Below are 25,389 nucleotides of genomic sequence, written 5' to 3'. Positions count from 1 at the left end.
AAACTTTACAGTTGGCACTATGCATTTGGGCAGATAGCGTACTCCTGATATCCGCCAAAACCAGATTAGTCCGTCGGACTGCCAGATGATGAAGCGTGATTAATCACTCCACTGCTCCAGAGTCCAATGGCGGCGGGCGTTACACCACTCCAGCCGAATTTATGGGATGTCCACGTACTTTTGTATATATAGTGTACCTTAAGATGAATGCATGAACTTTAAGTCGCTCTGGATAAGAGCATCTGCTAAATGACTAAAATGTAGAGAAATGTACAAATGTTCAAAAGTAATGCACTATATAGGGACAAAGGGGTAATTTCGGCCCCAGATATAGAGTTGTTCTCAGACCTGCTCTTATCCTTGTAGTCCTCCTGTAGATGAGGAGCCCAAGGAGCCGGTGGACCCGTCTGTAAGGGCTAGGGAGAACTGGCGACGAATCATCAACAAGGTCCAACAGCAGCTTCGAGAGGTAAGGTATCACACTCAAACCTTGTTCCCATGTCCCAGTCCTATACTACTGGCCCAAGACCTGTGTACTACTGTCCCTGTGCCTGATCCAGCCCCAGTCATATCCACATCCCTAAGCCTAACCTCAACTTCAACCCCAGCCCCATCCCCTAACCCTTGCCTAACACGCCAGCCCTAAATTCAGCCCCGGCCCTATCTAGTCTACCAACCCACTCCTACCAGCCTTGTTTCCAACCCCAGTCCCATCCAAAGTGCTTCATTCAGGTGTGGAGAAGAAGAGAGGGGACAGTAGCAGAAACATTCTAAAAGTCTCTAAGTACTTTCTGCACAGCTTTGAAAAATGAATGTGATATGCATTATTTACTCCAAAAGCTAGAGTGAATGGGTTCCCGAGAGTATTTTGAAAGTACATTTAGACACCGCAGTGCAGACCTAATGTGTTTTGCAGCATACAATCAATATTTTAAATGATCTGAAAATACATTTTCTATAGATGGTGGTGCACATTTTCCCTTAGTATGGAAAATAACTCTCTGTCTCACGGAACTGCTAAAACATTTGATTTGAACTTTTAGTTTGATTGATTTATTCACATCATTTTGCTAATCATTCTGTTTTAATTGAATGAATAAACACTTGCTTTGATGTTTTATGTGGGTTTTGTCACTTTGCTTTCCTCCCCCCTTTTTCGTTTGTCCCACTACTTTGTTTTCTTTCCAGTTTCATGTCATTGCCATAGCGATAATCACATGCACTCTGGTCGGCCATGATTGGAGCAGATTGACAGGTGGGTACAATGATTGGTTGCTCAAGAGAATGGTGGACTTGTTGGCCAATGATTTTTCATTAATGTCCTGCGGTGCACACATTTTCACTTCAATCTTCAATTTCACTTCATAACAACTATGCTGTATTGTCTTGTACAATGTTTAATTTGTTTGAATTTCATGGTTTGAATACTCTGCACATTCATTATTATGATTTTATAACTGTAACAATCTCTCAACAATCTCCAAGCTCGAAGGCGTTAACTACAGTCAGGTGAAATTGTCAAGAAACCTTTCCATCAATACCTTTTGTAGTGAACGCTTGCAAAATCAATCAAAAACATTTAACTTTTTTATACCGGTTTATGTTTTTAAGCAGTATGCAGTTGGAATTAATTTTCCTTTCAGTATTTATTAATTATATTTTTTCTTAATCTATGGGTTTAAGAAGGGCCTGAGCAGATTCAATCTGGCTTTCAATAAAACCAGACAAACAGAGTTAGGATGAGGGAGGCAGAATCCCAAGGTTGAATGAGTAACAATTCTCTCTTTCTCTATGGTTATTCTCTGACCCTGAGCTGGAGGATGGGAGTCTGAATGTGTGATGAGGGCCGTAGCTAGCGCGAGATAAAAGTACATTTGATTGCTGTGACGGTCTGTTCAGTTAATGCTACAGTCCGGAACTGGTAGATCAGTGTTTTGACTTTTGAATTAGTGATATCTAGCCATTGATCCTTGAAGAATTTAGCTGGGGGGGTTTCAGAATCATAGACTGTCGCTTTAATAACACATATAGATCTATGGCAGAGCTGCTCAATTCCAGGCCTTTTGAGGGACAAAGAAAGGCTGGTTTTCTTTCCTCCTTTGTGGTTGATTGATCATTTTATGTTATTGATTGGACAGATAGTTCACTCACCTGGAGTTCTGAGTTCTGAATGGGTTCTTTAGTAGAAGGTCTCTATAGAAGTGATTTCAGTTTATTAGGTCTAATTTAGCTCTATGACAGGAAAGAGCTGGAGTGGGTGGGAGGGAGAGAGGAAGAAGGTCTTTTACATTGAGAGAAGAAGATTAATAGATAGTGCAGCTTTAAGAATGTTGTCGGAGGTAGTCATCAGTGGTGAAGATGGTCTTGATTTCCCTGTTAGGGGGCTCGGGGGCATCTTCCCCCACAAAAAAAAATCAAATTTACCAGCTAAATGCTGTCCTCTGGTGCATTCTGGACATGCTCTGCATATGGAGGAAATAGATTTCAAACGTTAAGTGAAAGATTTTAATCTCCCAGATATAACTGTACTCTTCCCTCCCTCCCTCCCTCCTCCCGGTCTTCTTTCTCTCTCCCTCTTCCCCTTCTTTCTCCAGGCACGAGGAGAGACATCCAATTCCTTATGGTTTGGTAAAGGAGGGTGAGTTACCCATCACTGCTCACAACAAAAGATCACATACAGTAACTACCACTCTATCACGGCAGCTCAGTGCAGTTACCACAATGAGATTTACATACTTACAGTAAATGCTATACTAACTAGTGTAGTACAACAATCAATAAATAAATGATTGCCACTCCTGTGAATATGTAATACTGTAAAGTGTACATTTTCAGATTTTCCTCTTAAAATAGAGGATAGTTTCATCCACTGGCTCCAGTCCAGTGTGTATTGACTGATTTGCTGGGTGCCCTAAGTGGACTGGCAGCTCATTTGTAAATGGCAGACCTTATTTTAGAGTGTGACCGCAGCTGCATTGAAAGTAACCAGTCCAATATATGCACGCTCAGTTAGCCAAATACACATCTGGCTGCTCATTCAGGTGGAGTATTTATTGCATATATACATTTGGGTCACCTTGGTTTCACTGTTCAAATGAGTATGGCCAGGAAGTGACCACCCTCTCAAGAGCTTCATGTATAGAATAGAATAAGTATTAGATTAGTCATACATTATTGTCCAGTTTTAAAAGAAAATAGCGATAAAAAAACATCTGGAGCACCTTGACATCATCATTTCACTTGAACAAAATAGTCTAAACTTATCCGTAGCAGCGGATATAGGTCTGAGGGGTATACAGTATATTTGTTGGCTGGTGTATAACAGTAAGGTTGTTTTACCTGCTCAGGGTAGGAGAGGTTCTGTACAGCATCGACAGCATGCCTGACCTACGCAAGAAGAAAGGCCCCACCCTGGTCAGAGACCTCGTAAGAGACCACACACACACCACAGCAACTTTACCTTGGCACATGCCACCCCCCCCCCTTTTGGAATCATTACTGCCATTATTGGCCTTTCTGTCTGTTCCGTTTCCTCTGCAGTACTCTGGGGACCTAGCTCCCTCCCACAGACATCACACCCGCTCACTCTTTAGCCAGTCTTATGTCCTGGGAAATTGTGAAACCATGGCACAAAATTAGGGATTACCATTTTGCAGTGGATGGTGTGACAGGAAGTCTATAGCCATGACTCTAACTGTGGCATCCTCCACCTGAGTCATATAGCTGTCAAGCAGCGAATAAGATGCCTACGTTCGTAAAAGGAGGAAGAGGGAAGAATATATTAAAAACTAAAAGCTGTTTAACACACAGACAAAACAGGCACACACACATTCATTTACATACACACCCTCTGCCTCCTTCCCCTTTCTTATACATTCTATATCAACATTATCACATGCCACTCAACGAGACATGAGTATAAATCAATATGCTATATACAATTCTGATATGGTGTTTGTTTGCTAACATATGTTCCCTCTCCCCCTTCCCTTGCCTCTCTACTTCTGTCATGCAGTTACAGGCCATGGTGAGTACCTGTACCAACACATATACAGTACCACTCAAAAACCCTTGTAAACATAATAGACATACTTTATTTACACTATATATACAAAAGTAGGTGGACACCCCTTCTACTGAGTGGATTTGGTTATTTCAGCCACACCTGTTGCTGACAGGTGTATAAAATCAGGCACACCGCCATGCAATCTCCATAGTCAAACATTTGCAGTAAAATGGCCTTACTGGAGAGCTCAGTGACTTTTAAAGTGGCACCATCATAGGATACCACCTTTCAAACAAGTCAGTTTGTCAAATTTCTTCCCTGCTAGAGCTGCACCAGTCAACTATAAGTCATGTTATTGTGAAGTGGAAACGTCTAGGAGCAACACCGGCTCAGCCACGAAGTGGTAGGCCACACAAACTCACAGAATGGGACCGCCAAGTGCTGAAGCGCATAGCGTGTAAAAATCATGTCCTCGGTTGCAACACTGAGTTCCAAACTGCCTCAGGAAGCAACGTCAGCACAAGAACTGTTCGTCAGGAGCTTCATGAAATAGATTTCCATGGCCGAGCAGAAGCACACAAGCCTAAGGTCATCATGTGCAATGCCAAGCGTTGGTTGGAGTGGTGTAAAGCTTGCCGCCATTGGACTCTGGAGCAGTGGAAACACGTTCTCTGGATTGATGAATCACGCTTCACCATCTGGCAGTCCGGCCGACAAATCTGGGTTTGGCGGCTGCCAGGAGAACGCTATCTGCCCGAATGCATAATGCCAACAGTAAAGTTTGGTGGGGGAGGAATAATGGTCTGGGGCTGTTTTTCATGGTACGGGCTAGGCCCCTTAGTTCCAGTGAGTAAAATCTTAACGCTACAGCATACAATGACATTCTAGACAATTCTGTGCTTCCAACTTTGTTTCAACAGTTTGGGCAACGCCCTTTCCTGTTTCAGCATGACAATGCCCCCCCTTGCACAAAGCGAGGTCCATACAGAAATGGTTTGTCGAGATCGGTGTGGATGAACTTGACTGGCCTGCACAGAGCCTTGACCTCAACCCCATCGAACACCTTTGGGATGAATTGGAACGCTGACTGCGAGCCAAGCCTAATCACCCAACATTAGTGCCCAACCTCACTGATGTTCTTGTGAATGAATGGAAGAAAGTCCATGCAGAAATGTCCCAACATCTAGAGGAAAGCCTTCCCAGAAGAGTCGAGGCTGGAGCAACTCCATATTAATGACCATGATTTTGGAATGAGATTTGCACATACTTTTGGTCGTGTAGGTTCAAGGCTCAAATTGAATGTATCATTTATACTCTCTCTCCCTCCCTCCCTTTCTTGATCTCTACCCCCCCACCCACCCCCAGTCTATGGCCTCTCAGAATGCTCGGAAGGCTGGGATCACCACGGCAATGGCCTGCAGCACCCTTGGCAATGAGGACCTGGTGGGTCACACAACTTATGACCTCAGCGTGTCTCAGCAGAGCTAAACAATATCCATTCAGTTTAATTCTCATTTCAATCAACTTTATTATTATCATCCCCAAGGGGCAATTTTCACCTGCGGAACATAACACTTTGAAAAGAACATGTAGCCGACCACACTTTTTACTGCTGAAATGCAATTGATTTATTAAACAACCAAGGTTTTTGGCAGCTAGCTGCCTTCATCAGGCAGTGTGCATGTATAATTAATACCATATTCCTCCATCTGCCACACTCTCTCTGCCTTTTTCTCTCACTCTCTTTTTTGCTCTCTCTCTCTCCCCCCTCTCCTTCCATCCCTTCTGCAGAAGAGTCATGTGTACAAGAAGACTCTACAGGCTCTGATCTACCCCATCTCCTGCACCACGCCCCATAACTTTGAGGTGTGGACGGCCACCACACCCACCTACTGCTACGAGTGTGAGGGGCTGCTGTGGGGCATTGCCCGCCAGGGCATGAGGTGCTCCGAGTGCGGGGTCAAATGTCACGACAAGTGCCAGGACCTTCTCAATGCCGACTGCCTGCAGAGTAAGGAACACATATGTGCACACACACGAACACATGCACAAGCATTTTGCTACACTCGCATTAACATCGGCTAACCATGTCTATGTGAGCAACAACAAAAAAAAATATTTGACATGCCAGTACCAGTCAAGTCTGGACACACCTACTCATTCCAGGGTTTTTCTTTATTTTTACTATTTTCTACATTGTAGAATAACACTGAAGACATCAAAACTATGAAATAACACATCATGTAGTAACCATCATGTAGTAACCAAAAAAGTGTTAAACAAATTAACATTTATTTTATATTTGAAATTCTTCAAAGTAGCCAGCCTTTGCTTTGATGACCGCTTTGCACACCCTTGGCATTCTCTCAACCAGTTTCATGAGTTTCACCTGGAGTGCATTTCAATTAACAGGTGTGCCTTGTTAAAAGTTCATTTGTGGAATTGTTTTATTTCTTAACCTCTCTAGGGTATGTGGGACGCTAGCGTCCCATCTGGCCAACATCCAGTGAGATTGCAGAGCGCCAAATTCAAATACAGAAATGCTCATTATAAAAATTCAGAAAACAAAACATATTTTACATAGGTTTAAAGATGAACTTCTTGTTAATCCAACCACGGTGTCAGATTTATAAAATGCTTTTCGGCGAAAGCATACCTAGCCCAGAACATACCTAGCCCAAAACATAGCCTAGTTGACAAATTATTACAAACAGTAACCAGCCAAGCAGAAGCGTTACAAAACTCAGAAATAGAGATCAAATTAATCCCTTACCTTTGATGATCTTCATATGGTGGCACTCAGAAGACATTAATTTACTCAATAAATGTTCATTTTGTTCGATAAAGTCTCTTTATATCCAAAAACCTCCTTTTTGTTCGCACGTTTTCTTCAGTAATCCACAGGCTCAAATGCAGTCAAAACAGGCAGACAAAAAAATCTAAATTGTATCCGTAAAGTTCATAGAAACATGTCAAACGATGTTTATATTCAATCCTCAGGTTGTTTTTAGCCTAAATGATCTATAATATTTCAACCGAACAATAACGTCGTCAATATAAAAGGTAAACAAGAAATGTACTCTCAGGATTGCGCATGAAAAAGCTCTGTGACAATGTCAGCGTCCACTCATTCAGACTGGTCTTACTTCCTCATTTATAAGAATACAAGCCTGAAACAATTTCTAAAGACTGTTGACATCTAGTGGAAGGCATCGGAACTGCAAATTGAGTCCTAAGTCAATGGATACTGTAATGGCATTGAATAGAAAACTACAAAACAAAAAACAAAAAATCTTCCTGAATGGATTTTTCTCAGGTTTCCGCCTGCCAAATCAGTTCTGATATACTCACAGACACTATTTTAACAGTTTTGGAAACTTTAGAGTATTTTCTATCGAAATCTACCAGTTATATGCATATCATATCTTCTGGGCCCGATTAGGAGGTGGTTTAATTTGAGGATGCTTTTCATCCAAAATTCCGAATGCTGCCCCCTACCCTAGAGAGGTTACTGCGTTTGAGCCAATCAGTTGTGTTGTGACAAGGTAGGGTTGGTATACAGAAGATAGCCCGATTTGGTAAAAGACCAAGTCCATATTATGGCAAGAACAGCTCAAGTAAGCAAAGAGAAAGACAGTCCATCATTACTTTAAGACATGAAGGTCAGTCAATCCGGAAAATGTCAAGGACTTTGATAGTTTCTTCGAGTGCAGTCGCAAAAACCATCAAGCGCTATGATGAAACTGGCTCTCATGAGGACCCCCACAGGAAAGCAAAACCCAGAGTTACCTCTGCTGTGAAGGATAAGTTAATTAAAGTTACCAGCCTCAGAAATTGCAGCCCAAATAAATGCTTCACAGAGTTCAAGTATCAGACACATCTCAACATCAACTGTTCAGAGGAGACTGCATGAATTAGGCCTTCAGGGTTGAATTGCTGCAAAGAAACCACCACTAAAGGACACCAATAAGAAGAAGAGACTTGCTTGGGCCAAGAAACACGAGCAATGGACGAGCAATGGACATTAGACTGGTGGAAATCTGTCCTTTGGTCTGTTGAGTCTCACAACCGCGTGGTCTTTGTGAGATGCAGAGTAGGTGAACGGATAATCTCTGCATGTGTGGTTCCCACCGTGAAGTATGGAGGATGAGGTGTGATGGTGTGGGGGTGCTTTACTGGCGACACTGTCTGTGCTTTATTTAGAATTCAAGGCACACTTAACCAGCATGGCTACCACAGCATTCTGCAGCGATACGCCATCCCATCTGGTTTGCGCTTAGTGGGACTATCATTTGTTTTTCAACAGGACCATGACCCAACACACCTCCAGGCTGTGTAAGGGCTATTTGACCAAGAAAGAGAGTGATGGAGGGCTGCATCAGATGACCTGGCCTCCACAATCACCCAACCTCAACCCAATTGAGATGTTTTGGGATGAGTTGGACCGTAGAGTGAAGAAAAAGCAGCCAACAAGTGCTCAGCATATGTTGGAACTCCTTCAAGACTGTTGGAAAAGCATTCCTCATGAAGCTAGTTGAGAGAATGTGCAAAGAGTGTGCAAAGCTGTTATCAAGGCAAAGGGTGGCTACTTTGAAGAATCTCAAATATAAAATATATTTTGAATTGTTTAACACTTTTTGGGTTACTAGATGATTCCACATGTGTTATTTCATAGTTTTGATGTCTTCACTATTATTCTACAATGTAGAAAATAGTCTAAATAAAGAAAAACCCTTGAATGAGTAGGTGTGTCCAAACTTTGGACTGGTACTTTATGTAGAACTAGTGTATCTAATTTTTACATTACACACGCTATATTTTCTCCTTACACACTCTACATACTGAGAGAAATACACACCCATTACTCTCCTCTTTCTCCTCCCCTCTTCCTTTTCAATGTATCTCCTGTGTAATGTGCTGTTATCCCTTCTGTTTCTCTCCTCTCTCACTCCCTCCATCCTTATTACTTCTCTAATTCACATTCCCCAAAATTAGATTTTAGCTCAATTCCCTACTGATTTACTGTCTCTTTTATCTCCTATTACTCACTTGTCCCCTCTCCCCACTATTCCTCAGGAGACTTTACTCTGAAGGTTTACCCAAATGATTCTCACTGCCTCTTTTCTCACTCCATCTCCTATTCTCCATCTATACCAGGGATGGGCAACTTTGATTGGGCCTGGGGCCACAAAAAAATCTGAACTCATCGTGAAGGGCCACAGTGGCAGTGGGGGGGAATTGATCTATACCCTTTTCTCTCTCCCTCATTTTTTCCCCCCTCCATCTTTCTCCCTCCTTCATGCCCTTTTTCTTATTGCCTCTCTATCTATTCTCTCTTTGTCCTCTCCTTTCTTCTGGCTCTTTTCCTATATGCTAACCCCTATTCTCCCACTCCCTCTCTCTCGTCTCCCAGGGGCAGCGGAGAAGAGTTCTAAGCATGGGGCGGAGGACCGAACCCAGAACATCATCATGGTTTTAAAGGACAGGATGAAGATCAGAGAGAGGAACAAACCAGAAATCTTCGAGCTCATCCAGGAAGTGTTTAGTGTCATCAAGGCGACGCACGGCACGCAGATGAAGCAGATCAAACAGAGCGTGCTCGATGGGACATCCAAGTGGTCGGCCATGATCAGCATGACTGGTAAAACAAGGACTGGGATTGAGATTGAGATTAGATTTGGTAGGTGTTGGGATTAAATTTAGAATATGAGGGGGTGTTGGTTACTGACTGGCAGTAGGAACAGTGCATCAGTAGACTTGTCTTTGCCAACCAGAGAATAAATTATATTTTACATGTTTGCTTTTGAGTACTTTCTTTAGCATATGCTCTTATGCAAAGTGTTGGTGTGTAAGTAAGGAGACTGAAACAACCAATTAGCTAATACACTCTGTGTGGTGTATGCCCAGAGTCTAATGGTGTGACTGTGTCCATCTCTCAGTGCAGTGTGCACAGGGCCTTCAGGCCAAGGACAAGACTGGCTCCAGTGATCCCTACGTCACAGTTCAGGTGGGCAAGACCAAGAAGAGGACCAAGACCATCTATGGTAACCTCAACCCTGTCTGGGATGAGAACTTCCACTTGTGAGTACAGCGAGTGTGTGTCTGTCGGTCTGTGCGTGGCTATGTGTGGTTAAGTCTGACTTCATCTCGTAGCGAATGCCACAACTCGTCGGACCGGATCAAGGTACGCGTGTGGGACGAAGACGATGACATCAAGTCCAGGGTGAAGCAGAAGTTCAAACGGGAGTCCGATGACTTCCTGGGTCAGACCATCATCGAGGTCCGCACACTCAGCGGCGAGATGGACGTATGGTACAACCTGGGTGAGTGATGGAGGGGGAGAGAGGGAGTTTTGGGGAAAGAGATGGGTGGGAGAGGAGAGGGAGAGATGAAGGAAATGGACAGATGAAGAAGGAGAGAATGATCAGAAGAGAAGAGGGCATTAGAAGTCAACCCAATAGAATGTCTTGATGTGAGTGTGTTGGTGTCCTCTGACAGACAAGAGAACAGACAAGTCGGCTGTGTCTGGAGCCATACGGATGCACATCAGTGTAGAGATCAAAGGAGAGGAGACTGTGGCTCCCTACCATGTCCAGTACACCTGCCTACACGAAGTAAGACCTACCATACCTCAACTTACCTTACCTACCACACACACTCTCTATCTCTCCCCCCACACACACCTCTAACAGCTTTTCCCCGCTGTGTGTGAAGCACCTGTTCCAGTACACTACAGAGGAGCAGAACAGTGGTGTGGTGAAGATACCTGATGCCAAAGGAGACGACGCGTGGAAGGTGTACTTCGAGGAGACTCCTCAGGAGATCGTGGATGAGTTCGCCATGCGTTACGGAGTGGAGTCCATCTACCAGGCTATGACGTCAGTACCATCACCATACAGAACACATACAGAGAGTTTGGAAATTGGTATTAACCAGAGACTTTGCTAGACATAAATACATTTATACAATGGGTGGTTCTAATCCTGAATGCTGATTGGTTAAAACCGCATTCCAGCCCGTGTCTATTCCACAAGTTACCACCTGCTAAATCTATGATGTTAAAATGCCTATTTACTCTGTTCCATCTGACTGTGCAATCGACTGTCTCATCAACCCAGCCAGGCAATGTATAAGTTTGATCTCCACTATAAAAACATCTAGACATTATCTCACATTTTTCTTAGACTAACATTTAGTTTTCAACAGCAGAGATTTGTATAAACATTGCTGTCTGTCTCTCCTGACATTTGCAACATTGAATTTGAATATTTATAAAATCTCCAGCTGTCCCATAGTAATGAACGTATCGGGACAAGACAGACAGGCAGGCAGTGTTTCTCAGACAGTCAAAATCATGAATCACCTGGCATCATTTGTATTGACATATAGAAAGTAATGTAAATTGAAAAAAGGTCAAACAAAACGAAGTGCGGCTAGTTTGCAGTCTTTCCAGCTTCAGTTTGAAGTGATTGTGTTAGTTGGCTAGCTCCTCTGAACAACAATGTCCTAAAGAGTATATTTTCTACACCAGGTGAAATCGTGCAGCATTAGTTATGGATGTATCCAAATAAATGTCACTAGAAAAAAGTTTAAACAAATGCAACTGCAGCTACTTTGCTGTTATTCTGGCGGCACTGTTTGACGTGACATTAGTCGTAGTTGGCTAACTAGCAAGCATGGGATAAGAACGTTGTCAGCCAGTATGGCAATGGAACATTTAGAATGAACGACTGGGTCGCGTCCATAGATACAGAACAAAAAGACTGAACAAATGACCAGCCGGCTTGGGTAGCAACCCTAAATTTGTGTCAGGACTATATCTTGTGGAAGGATGAAATAGTATGAATAAATTAATACAAATTCTGTTTTTATTGGAAATATGTAAATTATTATTTGAATATGTTGGTAACCAGCTGTATAAAAGTGGAACTGACCCTCTACGGCTTTGCATTATTTTCCAGAGTACGCATAGAACCCCGAGTTGATTATCCCTTTCAGACCATTGCTATAATTTAACACATTTGCCGCTAGAAATGTATTCAACATCCACTGAAGTATCTAGCAAGTTTACTAGATAGCTACTGTAGTTGCTTTGGTAACCAAACAAACTTGCTAGTTTAGCTAACCAACCCATCAATCCTAGTTTGCTATTATGAAAATCGAACTAAAATCACATTTTATTGGTCACAGACCAGATGTTAATTGTGAGTGTAGCGAAATATAGAATGCTTCTGCTTCTAGTTCCGCGGTAATAGCTAACAAATAATCTAACAATTCCCCAACAACTACCTAATAAACACAAGTCTAAAGGGGTGAATGAGAATATGTACATATAAATATATGGATGAGTGATGGCTGTGCGGCATGGGCAAGGTGCAATAGATGGTATAAAATACAGTATATACATGTGATATAAGTAATGTAAGATGTGTAAACATTACTAAAGTGTCATTATTTGAAGTGGCATTGTTTAAAGTAACTAGTGATCCATTTATTAAAGTGGCCAGTGATTTGGTCTCAATGTAGGCAGCAGTCTCTCTGAGTTGGAGATGTTTGATGGGCTTGAGAGAGAAGCTGTTTTTCAGTCTCTCGGTCACAGCTTTGTTGAACCTCTACTGACCTCGCCTTCTGGATGGTAGAGGTGTGAACAGGGAGTAGCTTGTGTGGTTGTTGTGTGCCCTTGGTTTACCAGTGTCCTGTCAGTTTATTGTTACAATGTACCTGTGCTGTGTGTTTTGGCTTTCGTGGTGCCATTGTGGATTGCACAGATGATTATGGGTCTCGTCCCGTGCGTTAACTTCTCTGTGGGACGCTAGCGTCGCCAACAGCCAGTGACATTGTAGGGCGCCAAATTCAAAACAGAAATCTCATAATTAAAATTCCTCAAACATACAAGTATTATACACCATTTTAAAGATAAACTTCTCGTTAATCCAGCCACAGTGTCTTATTTCAAAAAGGCTTTACAGCGAAAGCACACCTTGCGATTATGTTAGGATAGCTCCTAGCCACAGAAAAACATACAGCCATTTTCCAACCAAGGAGATGTGTCACAAAACTCAGAAATAGCATTATAAATATTCACTTACCTTTGATGATCTTTATCGGAATGCACTTCCAGGAATCCCAGTTCCACAATAAATGTTTGTTTTGTTCAATAAAGTATCATTTATGTCCAAATACCTCCTTTTTGTTTGCGTGTTTAGTACAGTAATCCAAATGTACAATGCGCGAGCACTTAGTTCAGACGAAAAGTCAAAAAAGTTATATTACAGTTCGTAGAAACATGTCAAACGATGTATAGAATCAATCTTTAGGATGTTTTTAATCATAAATCTTCAATAATATTCCAACCGGACAATTCCTTTGTCTTTAGAAATGAAAGGGAACGCAGCTCGCTCTCACGGCCGCGCGCGTGATTTAGCTCATGGCATTCTGCCAGACCCCTTTGTCAAACAGCTCTTATTCGCGCCCCCTTCATAGTAGAAGCCTGAAACAAGGTTCTTAAGACTGTTGACATCTAGTGGAAGCCATAGGAAGTGCAATATGACCCCATAGACACTATATTGGATAGGCAAAGATTTGAAAACCAACTTCCTGGTTGGATTCTTTTTCAGGTTTTTGCCTGCCATATGAGTTATGTTATACTCTCAGACATCATTCAAACAGTTTTAGAAACTTCAGAGTGTTTTCTAACTACTAATTATATGCATATTCTAGCTTTTGGGCCTGAGTAGCAGGCAGTTTACTCTGGGCACCTTATTCATCCAAGCTACTCATACTGCCCCCCCCCCCCAGTCCCAAAGAAGTTAATCATTGTGCGCTTGTGTTATTTATTCAAGGTACTCCTCGTTCTTTTGTCTGGGTTTCAACTCTGTGTTTTGTGTCGTGTTTGTTTGGTCTTTGTCCCTGTGCCTTTAAACTGCACGCCGTAATTTGGGTGTAATAAAAAAAACTATTACGCATTCCTGCGCCTGTCTCCTGACTCATTCATACCAGCGTGACACAGTTGCCGTACCAGGCTGTGATTCAGCCCAACAGGATGCTCTCGATTGTGCATCTGTAGGTTTGTCAGGGTTTTGGGTGACAAGACAAATTTCTTCAGCCTCCTGAGGTTGAAGAGTTGCTGTTATGCCTTCTTCACCACACTGTCTGTGTGGGTGGACCATTTCAGTTTGTCTGTGATGTGTACGCCGAGGAACTTAACTTTCCACCTTCTCCACTGCTGTCCCCTCGATGTGGATAGGGGGGTGCTCCCTCTGCTTTTTCCTGACGTCCACGATCATCTTCTTTGTTTTGTTGACGTTGAGTGAGAGGTTGTTTTCCTGACACCACACCCCGAGTGCCCTCACCTCCTCCCTGTAGCTTGTCTTGTCGTTGTTGGTAAATCAAGCCCACTACTGTTGTGTCGTCTGCAAACTTGATAATTGAGTTGGAGGCCTGCATGGCCACGCAGTCATGGGTAGAGTAGAAGTAGAGATGTTGTTTCCTACTTTCACCACCTGGGGGCGGCCCGTCAAAGTCCAGGACCCAATTGCACAGGGCGGGGTTGAGACCCGGGGCCTCCAGCTTGACGATGAGCTTGGAGGGTAGTAGGGTGTTGAATGTTGAGATGTAGTCAATGAACAGCATTCTTACATAGTTATTCCAGATGGGACAGGGCAGTGTGATGGCGATTGTGTCGTCTGTGGACCTGTTGGGGCGAAATGCAAACTGAAGGGGGTCTAGGGTGGCCGGTTGGGTGGAGGGGATATGATCCTTGACTTGTCTCTCAAAGCACTTCATGACGACAGAAGTGAGTGCTACTGGGCAGTAGGCATTTAGTTCAGTTGTCTTTGCTTTCTTGGGTAGAGGAGCAATGGAGGCCATCTTGAAGCATGTGGGGACAACATACTGGGATAGGGAATGATTGAATATGTCGTAAACACAGCTAGTCTGCGCATGCTCTGAGGATGTGGCTAGGGATGCTGTCTGGGCCAGCAGCCTTGCGAGGGTTAAAATGTTTAAATGTTTTACTCATGCCGGCCACAGAGGAGAGGAGGGGGGTGCAGTCCTTGTTAGTGGGCCGCAATAGTGGCACTGTGTTATCCTCAAAGCGGGCAAAGAAGGTGTTTAGTTTGTCTGGAAGCATGACGCCGGTGTCCGTGACGTGGCTGGTTTTCTTTTTGTAGTCCGTGATTTCCTGTAGACCCTGCCACATACATCTCGTGTCTGAGCCATTGAATTGCGACTCTACTTTGTCCCTGTATCGGCATTTAGATTGTTTGATCGCCTTGCAGAGGGAATAACTACACTGTTTATATTCAGCCATATTCCCAGACCTCTTTCCATGGTTAAATGTGGTGGTTCGCGCTTTTAGTTTTGCCCGAATGCCGCCATCAAAATGATCTTGAAGTGTGGATTCCGATTGGTCAGACCAGCGTTGAAAGGTTCTAGAAACTGGTACATCCATTTTTTTTATACATTAGTATCAGCAGTTTTACAGGCTCCCAACCAATTGTGCTATTATGTGTTTTTTTTCACGTTATTTTTAACTTATTTTGTATATAATGTTTCTGCCACCGTATCTTATGGCCAAAAATAGCCTCTGGATATCAGGACAATGATCACTCACCTCGGATTAGACTAAGATTTTTTTCTTCAACAAGCAGGACGCACAGGACATTCTCCGAACACCCGACACGGCCAACATCCCAGTTATTTGCAAGAGGAAGAGACACAGGTACAGAGGACACAGAGCGGGGTGCCTCGTAAGGATCCGCAGAAGGCGAGTGGGAAAGCTGCCGTTACCGTCAATATTACTCGCCAACGTGCAATCATTGGACAATAAATTAGACGAGTTACGATCACGAATATCCTACCAACGGGACATCAACTGTAATATCTTGTGTTTCATGGAATCGTGGCTGAATTATGACATGGTGACAGCTTGCGGGATATACGCAGCACTGGCAAGATAGAACAGCACGAGGGGGGGGGGGCAGTCTGTGCATATTTGTAAACAGCTGGTGCACGAAATCTAAGGAAGTCTCTAGATTTTGCTCGCCTGAAGTAGAGTATCTTGTGGTAAAATGCAGACCGCACTATTTGCCTAGAGGGTTTTCAGCTATACTTTTCGTGGCTGTTTATTTACCACCACAGACGGATGCTGGAACTAAGACCGCACTCAGTCAGCTGTATAAGGAAATAAGCAAACAGGAAACCACTCACCTAGAGGCGGCGCTCCTAGTGGCCGGAGACTTTAATGCATGGAAACTTTAAACAATTCTACCAAATTTTTTGTTAAATGTGCAACGTGCATTTGTTAAATGTGCAACCAGAGGGAGAAAAAAATCTAAATCACCTGTACTCCACACACAGAGATTCGTACAAAGCTCTCCCTCGCCCTCCATTTGGTAAATCCGACCACAATTCTATCCTCTTGATTCCTGCTTACAAGCAAAAACTAAAGCAGGAAGCATCAGTGACTCGGTCTGTAAAGAAGTGGTCAGATGAAGCAGATGCTAAACTACAGGACTGCTATCACAGACTGGAACATGTTCCTGGATTCTTCCGATGGCATTGAGGAGTACACCACATCGGTCACTGGCTTTATCAATAAGTGCGTCGAGGACGTCGTCCCCACAGTGGCTGTACGTATATACCCCAACCAGAAGCCATGGATTACAGGCAACATTCGCACTGAGCTAAAGGGTAGAGCTGCCGCTTTCAAGGTGCGGGACTCTAACCTGGTAGCTTATAAGAAATCCTGCTATATCCTCTGACAAACCATAAACAGGCGTCAATACAGGGCTAAGATTGAATCGTACTACACCGGCTCCGACGATCGTCTTATGTGGCTGGGCTTGCAAACTATTACAGACTACAAAGGGAAGCACTGCCGCGAGCTGCCAAGTGACACGAGCCTACCAGACGAGCTAAATCACTTCTATGCTCGCTTCGAGGCAAGCAACACTGAGGTATGCATGAGAGCATCGGATGACTGTGTGATCACTCTCTCCGTAGCCGACGTGAGTAAGACCTTTTAACAGGTCAACATTCACAAGGCTGCGGGACCAGACGGATTCCCAGGACATGTGCTGACCAACTGGCAGGTGTCTTCACTGACATTTTCAACATGTCCCTGATTGAGTCTGTAATACCAACATGTTTCATGGCTCATGTCAACACCATTATCCCAGAAACCCTAGACCCACTCCATTTTGCATACATCCCAAACAGATCCATAGATGATGCCATCTCTATTGCACTCCGCACTGCCCTTTCCCACCTGGACAAAAGGAACACCTACGTGAGAAGGATATTCATTGACTACAGCTCAGCGTTCAACGCCATAGTCCCCTCAAAGCTCATCACTAAGCTAAGGATCCTGGGACTAAACACCTCCTTTTACAACTGGATCCTGGACTTCCTGACGGGCCGCCCCAGGTGATGAGGGTAGGTAGCAACACATCTGCCATGCTGATACTCAACACTGGAGCCCTTCAGGGGTGCGTGCTCAGTCCCCTCCTGTACTCCCTGTTCACCCACGACTGCATGGCCAGGCACGACTCCAACACCATCATTAAGTATGTAGACGACACAACAGTGGTAGGCCTGATCACCGACAATGACGAGACAGCCTATAGGGAGGAGGTCAGAGATCTGGCCGGGTGGTGCCAGAATAACAACCTATCCCTCAACATAACCAAGACTAAGGAGATGATTGTGGACTACAGGAAAAGGAGGACTGAGCACGCCCCCATTCTCATCGACAGGGTTGTAGTGGAGCAGGTTGAGAGCTTCAAGTTCCTTGGTGTCCACGTCACCAACAAGCTAGAATCGTCCAAACACACCAAGACAGTCGTGAAGAGGGCACGACAAAGCCTATTCCCCCTCAGGAAACTAATAAGATTTGGCATGGGTCCTCAGATCCTGAAATTTTCTACAGCTGCAACATCGAGAGCATGGTTGCATCACTGCCTGTTATGGAAACTGCTTGGCCTCCGACCGCAACCCCTCTTTTACGCTGCTGCTACTCTCTGTTTATCATTTATGCATAGTCACTTTAACTATACATTCATGTACATATTACCTCAATTAGCCCAACCAACCAGTGCCCCCGCACATTGGCTAACCGGGCTATCTGCATTGTGTCCCACCACCCGCCAACCCCTCTTTTACGCTACTGATACTCTCTGTTTATCATATATGCATAGTCACTTTAACCATATCATCATGTACATACTTCCTCAATCAGCCTGACTAACCGGTGCCTTTATATAGCCTTGCTTACTGTTATTTTTATTTCTTTACTTACCTATTGTTCACCTAATACCTTTTTTTTTAAAAATGTTTTTTAATTGCACTGTTGGTTAGAGCCTGTAAGTAAGCATTTCACTGTAAGGTTGTATTTGGCGCACGTGACAAATACACTTTGATTTGATTAGATCCTGTTTGAGTTTCTGCCTTTAAGATGGTAGGAGCAAGATGGCGTCGTGGTCAGATTTGCCAAAGGGAGGGCGGGGGAGGGCTTTGTATGCATCGTGGAAGTTAGAGTAGCAGTGATCGAGTGTATGCTGATAGAATATGGAAGCCTTGTCCTCAAATTTGCTTTGTTTAAAATCCCCAGCTACAATAAATGCAGTCTCAGAATATATGGTTTCCAGTTTGCATAAAGTTCAGTGAAGTTCCTTGAGCGCCGTTTTGGTGTCTGCTTGAGAGGGAATGTACACAGCTGTGACTATAACTGATGAGAATTCTCTTTGGATGTAAAATTGCCGGCATTTGATTGTAAGTAATTCTCTGATGTCTCTCTGGAAGGCAATCCTTGCTTGAATTTTGTCTACCTTGTTGTCAAGAGACTGGACATTGGCGAGTAGTATACTCTGGAGTGGTGGGCGATGTGCACGTCTACGGAGCCTGACCAGGAGGCTGCTCTGTCTGCCCCTTCTGCAGTGCTGTTATTTTGATTTGGCTTCTGGGATTAGATCCATTGTCCTGGGTGATAGTCCGAACAGAGCATCCGCTTCGAGAATGTCGTATTCCTGGTCATAATGTTGATAAGTTGACATCGCTCTTATATCCAATAGTTCTTTCCGGATGTATGTAATAAGACTTAAGATTTCCTGGGATAACAATGTAAGAAATAATACATTAAAAAAAATAAAAAATACTGCATAGTTTCCTAAGAACTTGAAGCGAGGTGACCATCTGTCGGCGCCATCTGGCCTTTGCCAATAATGTTTTCAATTCGACTTTTACTTTCAAATGCAGCTCAAACATAGAAAATGTAGTAATGAACTATAGCCATTGTATTCTACCGCGCAAATATACAGTGCGTTTTATAAGAAAATGATACTGCTCTAGAATGCCGTTCAAACCAATCAGAAAGGAGTTTTCGACAATGCCATGGTATAATTAAGTGATAATGCCCCTCGAAGCCGGTGTTTGGAGGATATTGACTAAGTCTCGGGCCTAACAACACCCGTGTCAATATATCCTCCAAACACCGGCTTCGAGGGGCATTATCACTTAATTATAGCATGGCATTGTTGAATACTCCTTTCTGATTGGTTTGAACGACATTCTAGAGCGTGCATTATTTCCTGAGCTACTTCAGTGGATGTTGAACACATTTCTACCTGCAAATGAACACATTTCTAGCAAAATATGTTCCATAGAACGCCTGGTTGATTATCCCTTAAATAAATATATGTCTCTGGTTTTAACCTTATATTAAGGAGAGAACAAGTATTATCTACCAGTGTGTCAACCCAGACATTCTGTTTTTGATTGTGATAACATGTAACAATACAGAATACAACACACTTGAGACTACTGTGGGCTACAACCTACACTGGACAGACAAACGACAATATGTTTCATACCTAAAAATCCCAGTTAATATGAATATAATTATTAAATTGTGTGTCCACAGCCATTTTGCATGCCTGTCGTCTAAGTACATGTGCCCTGGTGTACCCGCGGTGATGAGTACCCTTCTGGCCAACATCAATGCCTACTATGCTCACACCACCCAGTCCACCAATAACGTCTCGGCATCAGACCGTTTCGCCGCATCCAACTTTGGAGTGAGTTCATTAGTGTGTACTTTTAGGGGCGGTTTCCCAGACACAGATTAAGCCTAGTCTTGGACCTAAAAGCTATTTTAATGGAGATTCTCTTTAGTCCAGGACTACACTTAATCTGTCCTGGAAACCAACCATTATTGTTTTAGGTTTACATTTTATTGAAGCTATTTCATTCAAAATCGTATGAACTGTGTTGATTAATTATGAATGGAAATGCCTTCTTAGAGATTAAATGATATGATATAGATGACACTTTGAACGTTGAACTGTGCAGGTAAAGTAAAAAGGAAAGTAGTTTCAAAACCGGAACATTGTCCTGAGGGCCCTCAGCCCTAATACAGCCTCCAACCCCATTTTCAAACAGTTGCCCAACCTACATCCCCCAACTGCCCAATCAGATTCACCAAACTAAGCTAGATCCTGTCCTGGGTTGACATAAGCAAAATATACACACATATACTGTCAGCTGAGATGATGTTACAATTTTTTATCCTTTTTTTTATCTTGTCCTGTGTGTGTGCCCTGTGTGGGTAGAAGGACAGGTTTGTAAAACTTCTAGACCAGCTCCACAACTCTCTGAGGATTGACCTTTCCATGTACAGGGTAATATCAACTTTTTCTTTCACTGTTTTCTATTTTTCTTTTTTTAAGTGTGTTAATTGTTTTGAGAGACTTTTAGAAGTGTTTTACTTTGCACAAACACTGGTTTATATTGTTATGTTTGAAAGTCACTGTTTTAGATTAGTCCTCTATTCCATTATAGGCCTTTTCTATTTTAGTTTTTTTTTTTTTAATATTTTGTGTTTTGTGTAATTAGATTATTTTTCTTCCAGTTCCATCTGTAAGACACTGTATACAGGCTGTTAGATGTAATTTTCTTGCAGTTGACATTATTATATTTATATTTTACTTTTATTCAACCAAAAGTTGAAGGGCATGATGGAGGAGATAGTATAATTTTATAGTAGTATATTCTATCAATATAAACATTACTTTCTAAGTTAGATAGGCCTTCAACAAGCCATGTTTATTCTACCAGTCTTGTGATATCTGATCCTGTTTTTCAAGAACTGTTCGTTACAGTGTTTGTGTGTTTCTACACTGTTTTCAAGTATATGTTTGTGTTTGTAGAATAACTTCCCGGCTAGTAGCCCTGAGAGGCTGCAGGACCTCAAGTCCACTGTAGACCTGCTGACCAGCATCACCTTCTTCAGAATGAAGGTGAACAAAACTCTTCATCTTCTTCATCTCTGTTTCCTCAAGTCCTAGAGCTGGCCTTTGCCAGCCAACATTTTATTTCAGGAAAGAAGCAATATATTATGTGGATTCATAAATAGACTTACTTGCTAAGCTAGCTCTTGAGTAGCCACTGAAGACCACCCTGGTCTCCTGAGCTTACATTCTGTTTCACTACACGGATTCAGTAAAACAAAACCAGAGCGCAGTGGTCAGGAGGGTTTGATCAGGCTAGCGCTTGAGGGTTAGGCAACATTTAGCACCAGTTAAGGTGTATGAGCCATATACAGTGTATTTTTCTACATTTTGTTTCGTTATAGCCTTAGTCTAAAATGTATTAAATGAATAAAAAATCCTCATAAATCTACACAATACCCCATAATGACAAAGCGAAAATAGGTTTTTAGAAAATGTTGCAAATTTAAAGTATAAAAAATAAAACGAATTACTAATTTACAGAAGTATTCAGACCCTTTGCTATGAGACTCGAAATGGAGCTCAGGTGCATCCTGTTTCCATTGATCATCGTTGAGATGATTCTACAACTTGATTGGAGTCCACCTGTGGTAAATTCAATTGATTGGACATGATTTGGGAAGGCACACACCTATCTATATAAGGTCCCACAGTTGACAGTGCATGTCAGAGCAAAAACCAAGCCATGAGGTCGAAGGAATCGTCTTTAGAGCTCGGAGAGAGGATTTTGTCGAGGCACAGATCCGGGGAAGGGAACCAAAACATTTCTGCAGCATTGAAGGTCCCCAAGAACACAGTGGCCTCCGTGGAATGGAAAAAGTTTGGAACTCCTCCTAGAGCTGGCCACCCGGCCAAACTGAGCAATCGAGGTAGAAGGTCCTTGGTCAGGGAGGTGACCAAGAACCCGATGGTCACTCTGACAGAGCTCTAGAGTTCCTCTGTGGAGATGGAAGAACCTTCCAGAAGGACAACCATCACTGCAGCACTCTACCAATCATGCCTTTTATGGTAGAGTGAACAGATGGAAGCCACTCCTCAGTAAAAGGCACATGACCGCCTGCTTGGAGTTTTTCAAAAGGCACCTAAAAGACTCTTAGAACATGAGAAACACAATTCTCTGGTCTGACAAAGCAAAGTTTGAACTCTTTGGCCAGAATGCCAAGTGTCACATTTGGAGGAAACCATTGCCTGGCCAATACCATCCCTACGGTGAAGCATTATGGTGGTAGTATCATGCTGTGGGGATGTTTTTCAGCAGCAGGGACTGGGAGACTAGTCAGGATCAAGGGAAAGATGAACGGAGCAAAGTACAGAGAGATCCTTGACGAGAACTTGCTCCAGAGCGCTCAGGCCCAACATTTTCTAAAAACCTCAGACTGGGGTGACGGTTCACCTTCCAACAGGACAACGACCCTAAGCACACAGCCAAGACAATGCAGGAGTGGCTTCGGGACAAGTCTCTGAATGTCCTTGAGTATCCCAGACAGAGCCTGGACTTGAACCCGATCTAACGTCTGGAGATACCTGAAAATAGCTGTGCAGCGATGCTCTCCATCCAACCTGACAGAGCTCGAGAGGATCTACAGAGAAGAGCTCCAAATACAGGTGTGCCAAGCTTGTCGCGTCATACCCAAGAAGAGTCGGGGCTGTAATCGCTGCCAAGGCTGCTTCAACAAAGTACTGAGTAAAGGGTCTGAATACTTGTGTAAAAGTGATATTTCAAATTTGCCAACTTTTCTAAAAACCTGTTTTTGCTTTGTCATTATAGGATATTGTGTGTAGATTGACGAGGGAAAAAACAATTTCATCAATTTTAGAATAAGGCTGTAATGTAACAAAATGTGGAAAAAGTCTAGGGGTCTGAATACTTTCCGAATGCACTGCATGCTAATGCTAATCTAACTGACCTTTGAACTTACTGTGTGATCAGGTCCAGGAGCTGCAGAGCCCCCCCAGGGCCAGTCAGGTGGTGAAGGACTGTGTCAAAGCCTGTCTCAACTCCACATACGAATACATCTTCAACAACTGCCACGAACTCTATGGCAGAGAGTACCAGACAGACCCTGTAAGTGTGGTTGAGTATGTGTGTGCATGCTTTTCTGTGTGTGTGTCTGACCCTCTCTTTCTCCAGGCTAAGGCTGACATTCCAGAAGAGCAGGGTCCCAGCATCAAGAACTTGGATTTCTGGTCCAAACTCATCACCCTCATCGTCTCCATCATAGAAGAGGACAAGAACTCCTACACACCCTGTCTCAACCAGTGAGTGTGTCTCTCTCTCCTTCTGTCTCTCTGTCTATCTCTCTCCCTCCCTCTCCCCCTCTCTGAACACTGTTCTTCTGCCCCCTGTAGGTTTCCTCAGGAACTGAACGTGGGCATCATCAGTGCTGAGGTCATGTGGAACATGTTTGCTCAAGACATGAGATATGCCATGGAGGGTATGTGTGTGTGTGTTTGCGAGTGTGCATATGTGTGTTGTATCAATCAATAAGTCCCTAAACTAATGCTACCAACCTGTCTCTGGTTCCCAGAGCATGAGAAAAACCGCCTATGTAAGAGTGCTGATTACATGAACCTGCACTTCAAGGTTAAGTGGCTCTACAATGAATACTGTAAAGAGCTGCCCACCTTCCAGAAACGTGTACCTGAGTATCCAGCGTGAGTGTCCTTTATCTCATCTAATTCAGCTCTTCTTTTTTTTAATGGAAAGTCCATAAAAATATATATATTTTGGGGGCTTGTTATCACATAATGTGATGATTTTGTGGACCCTTTCTCTGCCATCTCATAGATGGTTTGAGCCGTTTGTCATCCAGTGGTTGGACGAGAACGAGGAAGTGTCCAGAGACTTCCTGCACGGTGCCCTAGTGAGGGACACAAAGGACGGGGTAAATTCACATCTGTTTCCTCTCTGAGATATCAGAAATAAATTGGCTATGTTTTGTATTACAGGCTTCTATTTGCCTTTTTTTGTCATTTGCCCCGACGATACATCGTCATTGTAACTGCGTAGTCATTTCTCGATCATTGATACTGTAGGTTTATTACTTATTTGAGATTCATTGACATGATTTAAAACTCTTCAAAGTAAGTACCTTTACAAATGAACGGTGATGGATTGATTCAAATAAAGTCCAAGGTACTAAAGATCCTACTGATATAGGTGTACTCTGATTTCACTGTGAATGTTGTAAACACCCAACAGAGAAAGGACTCCCCTGTCCTTCCCACCACACTCCCATCTGTACTTCCCTTTACTCAGCACCTAGTGGTCCAGGAGAGAGGAAGAGGCAGGTTAGAGGCTCCGCACAATCAATATATGGCCAATAACACACAGACATGAGACCTAACACACACTGCAGCCCTCAAGGAACTAACAAGCACTCACTGAGTACGCATTTACCCGCACGCGGGTCGACGCAGATGAGCAGGTTCCCTCCCCTCATTCGCCTGTGGTCCTTGGGGTCCAATGTTTGTCGCCCACAGCATCTTCTTGTTTGTCTGTGTCAGCAGGAATCCAGGCTCACCGCCACCCTCCCCTTCACGACACCGCTCTCTCTGTCTGTTAATGAGGGCTCTGCTCCCCCATCATATCCCTAATCACCACACCATTCATGTGGAGAGAGGAACCAGCTACGCACTGTCCATTCATAGAGAATTCAACAGCACTTGCCATCTATCTTTAGCGTTTAAGATTAAATGTTTGGCCTCAAAAGGGGGCATCCCTCTCCTGTTCTATGAAGTGTGGGGATCCCAGTCTTGATGACTACAGATCACTATTACCTGTGACTTTTGTTATAAAAAAAGAAACTGATATCAAAGTGCTTTATATAATCCCCCCTCTCGTCCATTCTCCCATCTCCCTCTACCCCGTTCCTCTCTTCTCTGCCATGGCACCTCTCTCCCTCTCATCCCCCACACTCCTCATCCCCTTTGCTGGCCTCTCCCCTCTTCTCCCCCCCTACAGTTCCAGGTAACGTCTGAGCATGCTCTGTTCTCATGCTCGGTGGTGGACGTGTTCTCCCAGCTCAACCAGAGCTTTGAGATCATACGCAAGCTAGAGTGTCCCGACCCCCAGATCGTAGGCAGCTACATGAAGAG

The 25,389-nt window shown here is 43.4% G+C and overlaps 1 protein-coding gene across 1 annotated transcript in view; it reads left to right on the top strand.

Moving 5' to 3' along the window:
- The window catches only part of LOC112246888 (protein unc-13 homolog A-like), a 101,497-nt gene that overhangs the window by 59,551 nt on the left and 16,557 nt on the right, over nucleotides 1-25,389 (top strand). The window contains exons 11-31 of the mRNA XM_042308347.1: nucleotides 367-469; nucleotides 1,189-1,287; nucleotides 2,595-2,638; nucleotides 3,348-3,426; nucleotides 4,016-4,027; nucleotides 5,372-5,449; nucleotides 5,798-6,017; nucleotides 9,420-9,647; nucleotides 9,946-10,087; nucleotides 10,160-10,329; nucleotides 10,505-10,620; nucleotides 10,721-10,884; nucleotides 19,926-20,079; nucleotides 20,614-20,682; nucleotides 21,211-21,300; nucleotides 23,222-23,356; nucleotides 23,423-23,550; nucleotides 23,641-23,726; nucleotides 23,820-23,946; nucleotides 24,080-24,176; nucleotides 25,256-25,389. The exon at nucleotides 25,256-25,389 is cut by the window's right edge and continues 10 nt beyond it. Coding sequence (XP_042164281.1) covers nucleotides 367-469; nucleotides 1,189-1,287; nucleotides 2,595-2,638; nucleotides 3,348-3,426; nucleotides 4,016-4,027; nucleotides 5,372-5,449; nucleotides 5,798-6,017; nucleotides 9,420-9,647; nucleotides 9,946-10,087; nucleotides 10,160-10,329; nucleotides 10,505-10,620; nucleotides 10,721-10,884; nucleotides 19,926-20,079; nucleotides 20,614-20,682; nucleotides 21,211-21,300; nucleotides 23,222-23,356; nucleotides 23,423-23,550; nucleotides 23,641-23,726; nucleotides 23,820-23,946; nucleotides 24,080-24,176; nucleotides 25,256-25,389 — 2,475 coding nt within the window. The remainder of the gene's footprint in view (nucleotides 1-366; nucleotides 470-1,188; nucleotides 1,288-2,594; nucleotides 2,639-3,347; nucleotides 3,427-4,015; nucleotides 4,028-5,371; nucleotides 5,450-5,797; nucleotides 6,018-9,419; nucleotides 9,648-9,945; nucleotides 10,088-10,159; nucleotides 10,330-10,504; nucleotides 10,621-10,720; nucleotides 10,885-19,925; nucleotides 20,080-20,613; nucleotides 20,683-21,210; nucleotides 21,301-23,221; nucleotides 23,357-23,422; nucleotides 23,551-23,640; nucleotides 23,727-23,819; nucleotides 23,947-24,079; nucleotides 24,177-25,255) is intronic.

The sequence above is a fragment of the Oncorhynchus tshawytscha genome, linkage group LG28 (genome assembly GCF_018296145.1).
Source record: "Oncorhynchus tshawytscha isolate Ot180627B linkage group LG28, Otsh_v2.0, whole genome shotgun sequence".
NCBI classification, from domain to species: Eukaryota; Metazoa; Chordata; class Actinopteri; order Salmoniformes; family Salmonidae; genus Oncorhynchus; species Oncorhynchus tshawytscha.
This window is presented reverse-complemented; position numbering and strand designations above follow the sequence as displayed.